Raw genomic sequence first — 2540 nt, 5'->3', positions numbered from 1 at the left:
TATAAAATTATTTTTATTATAAAATAAATATAACAGATCAAATGAAAGTATATTAATTTGTAAAATTATTTTTATGTAATTCTTTTATAAATATAAAAATATTCTTAAGAAAATATTGATAATTTAAGATATAAAGATAATTTTAAAAATCTAAAAAGTATTTAAGAAAATCATGTTAATTTAATGTACAAAAATATACTTTCCCCTTGTCAAGATATCCCCATTTTCCTCTCCCCAGTCAATTCCAGATTAACCCAACACCAGAGTCTGGACACTCTTCTCTGAGTTCTCTCTCTCTCTCTCTGCAATTTTCTTACTCTTAAGCAAAAGCCATGTTTGAGGGATCCGTATCGACTTCCTCTACACCTTCAATCTGGGCTTCCATGAACAGCTGGTTCACATCCACTGTTCTCATCTTCCTCGTCAATCTCATGATTATCACCATTATCATAACTTCAAGACTTGGCAACCAAAAGCACCGCGATCAACAACAACAAAATCAAGAAGCGGCAGAAGCCCAAGAACAGCCGCAACGTCTACAGATTGATAGATCTTCATCTGTGTTGCAGAGGCTCAAATCCATCAACTTCTACTCCTACAGATCCCAGGAACCTTATACCACCTTCGAGCAAACCCCAGAATCAGAGACCCATTACGCTTTTAAGCAGTCCCATGAACAAGAGGAACTCTCACTCACCAGATCTCCATCTGTGCTTCAGAGGCTCAAATCCATCAACTTCTACAGTTATCTATACCAAGGGCCCGGCACAGTACAGTCTCACACCACCACCGGTTTGCAGAAAACCCAGGAATTCGATGCCCATTACAGTTCTCAAGAGCTAAAAGGAAGCGAAGAAGAAGATGATGAAGAAGATGAGCAAACACAAGACCAAGAACAAGATCAATACCAGGAGCAGTCCATGGATGAGATTTTCGGCCGGCTACAGAGTGCACACGTTACCAGAAGCAAGTCCGATACCAAGCCGGCGTCGGGCGAGGTGCCGAAAAAGCTGTCGAGGAAGATGAAGAAGTCGGCAAGCTCCAAGTCTGCATTTGCGCATTTCCAAGAGGACGAAATGGTTGAGACTCGCCGGCCGGCGACTGTTAGGGAAGGTAAGGTTGGAGGGGCCGAGTCTGACGATAACGAGGTGGACGCCAAGGCCGACGATTTCATTAACAGGTTCAAGCAGCAGTTGAAGTTGCAGAGGCTGGACTCCATTATGAGGTACAAGGAGCTGATCCACAGGGGAACTGGTAAGTGAGTAAAATTACTTTTTAGGGGTGTGTTTTTGTATTTTTTTGCTAATTTGGGGGTTGGTTAAACTTAAAGTATCTTTTCTTTATTCCAGAAAAAAGCAAAATTGTTGGGTTCAAAAACAAAAAAGAAAAAAAAGTAGGGGTTTATTGGAAGTGATGGAGTTCTATTGCTTATGTTTGTTAAACTATTTGTTTAAATTGTGCCTTTATGTTTATTACTGGACTCATACTATTAATTGCTGAATTAATGTTTATAATTTTATGTAGTTTTGAGAATTAGAGTTACCTTTCAAACTTTAGAGATTAGACCCATAGAGATATACAAAAACTTCATCTTATTTTATTAAATTCACAATAAATATTATAATATTTCTTTTTATGATTCTATCATTAGTGTTAATACAAGAACCTGACAATCCTTGATTGGGAGAAAAGAAAAGAAAATGATTAAGAGAAAAGAAAAGAAAGAAAAGAAAAGAAAAAAACTGACAATTCTGAGCACCCAATAATGAGCACAAGGGAAAGCCACTTGCCACTTACAGCCTCCTTATTTCCATTTTATCATGATGAAGTCTGCAGAAAAGCTAATACATTTAGGTTTCTGACTAGTTATTAAAACAGCCACTCAAGGCTAAAAATAAGAACTCTGTTAGTTATAAGTGGGTATATCTTGTAAGATCCATTGTAATTATGTAAAAAAGTTCACATATAGTTTTTTTTTTTTTTTGTTAAATGGAAAAGGCATGACAGATGATGAGAGGGAGTAGACCTATGAAGTATAAAGTAGATCTCGCAGTATTTATAACTGTATGATTGAATTTTTCGAACAACGTCAAAGGTTCGATAAATACTTAAAAGATATTGTAGAATCTATTTTATATGTCTCAATCTCAGCTTAATCTTTGAAGTATGGACATAAATTTTGAGGATTCAAATTCAAGTATGATAATCACATAACAACACTAGCTTATGTTTTGGGGACCATTTTGGGTCAGACATCATTCTTACGTTACATGTTAATATTTAAATGGTTTGTTTGGGTTCAGAGCATCTTGCTCATCCTTGATGGGTAGGTATTTGCTGGTTGTGTTTGCACGTGGGAGATTTTCTTTGGGTACTGCTCGATTACTCCAATTTAATGTGCAAAGAGGATCTCTCAGTAGGAGTGGAGGGGCCACTTTGATGGGTGTGCTTTAGCCTTTACGTCACATATTTATTTTTGAAGCAATGTGAGTCCAAATTATAAAAAAAATTAATTGAAGCACTTATTGTAACTAGCTTAA

The 2540-nt window shown here is 36.5% G+C and overlaps 1 protein-coding gene across 2 annotated transcripts; it reads left to right on the top strand.

Annotated features, from left to right (window-relative positions):
- Positions 1 to 223: 223 nt before the first annotated feature.
- LOC122295355 (pathogen-associated molecular patterns-induced protein A70) lies at positions 224 to 2540 on the top strand. 2 transcript variants are annotated; one of them, XM_043104361.1, is made up of 2 exons: positions 224 to 1254; positions 2331 to 2540. In XM_043104361.1, exons 1-2 carry the CDS (start codon positions 333 to 335, stop codon positions 2438 to 2440), a joined length of 1032 nt encoding a protein of 343 aa, XP_042960295.1. In that variant the 5' UTR covers positions 224 to 332; the 3' UTR covers positions 2441 to 2540. The 2 variants fall into 2 exon arrangements, with proteins under 2 accessions (XP_042960295.1, XP_042960296.1); XM_043104362.1 differs by having other exon boundaries at positions 226 to 1254; positions 2304 to 2441.

Source organism: Carya illinoinensis, chromosome 15 (genome assembly GCF_018687715.1).
Source record: "Carya illinoinensis cultivar Pawnee chromosome 15, C.illinoinensisPawnee_v1, whole genome shotgun sequence".
Classification (NCBI taxonomy): Eukaryota; Viridiplantae; Streptophyta; class Magnoliopsida; order Fagales; family Juglandaceae; genus Carya; species Carya illinoinensis.
The sequence above is the reverse complement of the archived record's forward strand: the minus strand, read 5'-3'. Positions and strand labels throughout refer to the sequence as shown.

Excerpts from the sequence above, each read along its gene's own strand:
- LOC122295355 (XM_043104361.1), top strand. The coding sequence starts at position 333 with ATGTTTGAGGGATCCGTATCGACTTCCTCTACACCTTCAATCTGGGCT. Across the intron at positions 1,255-2,330 it reads GCTGATCCACAGGGGAACTG|GTATTTGCTGGTTGTGTTTG; the intron begins GTAAGTGAGTAA and ends CTTGATGGGTAG.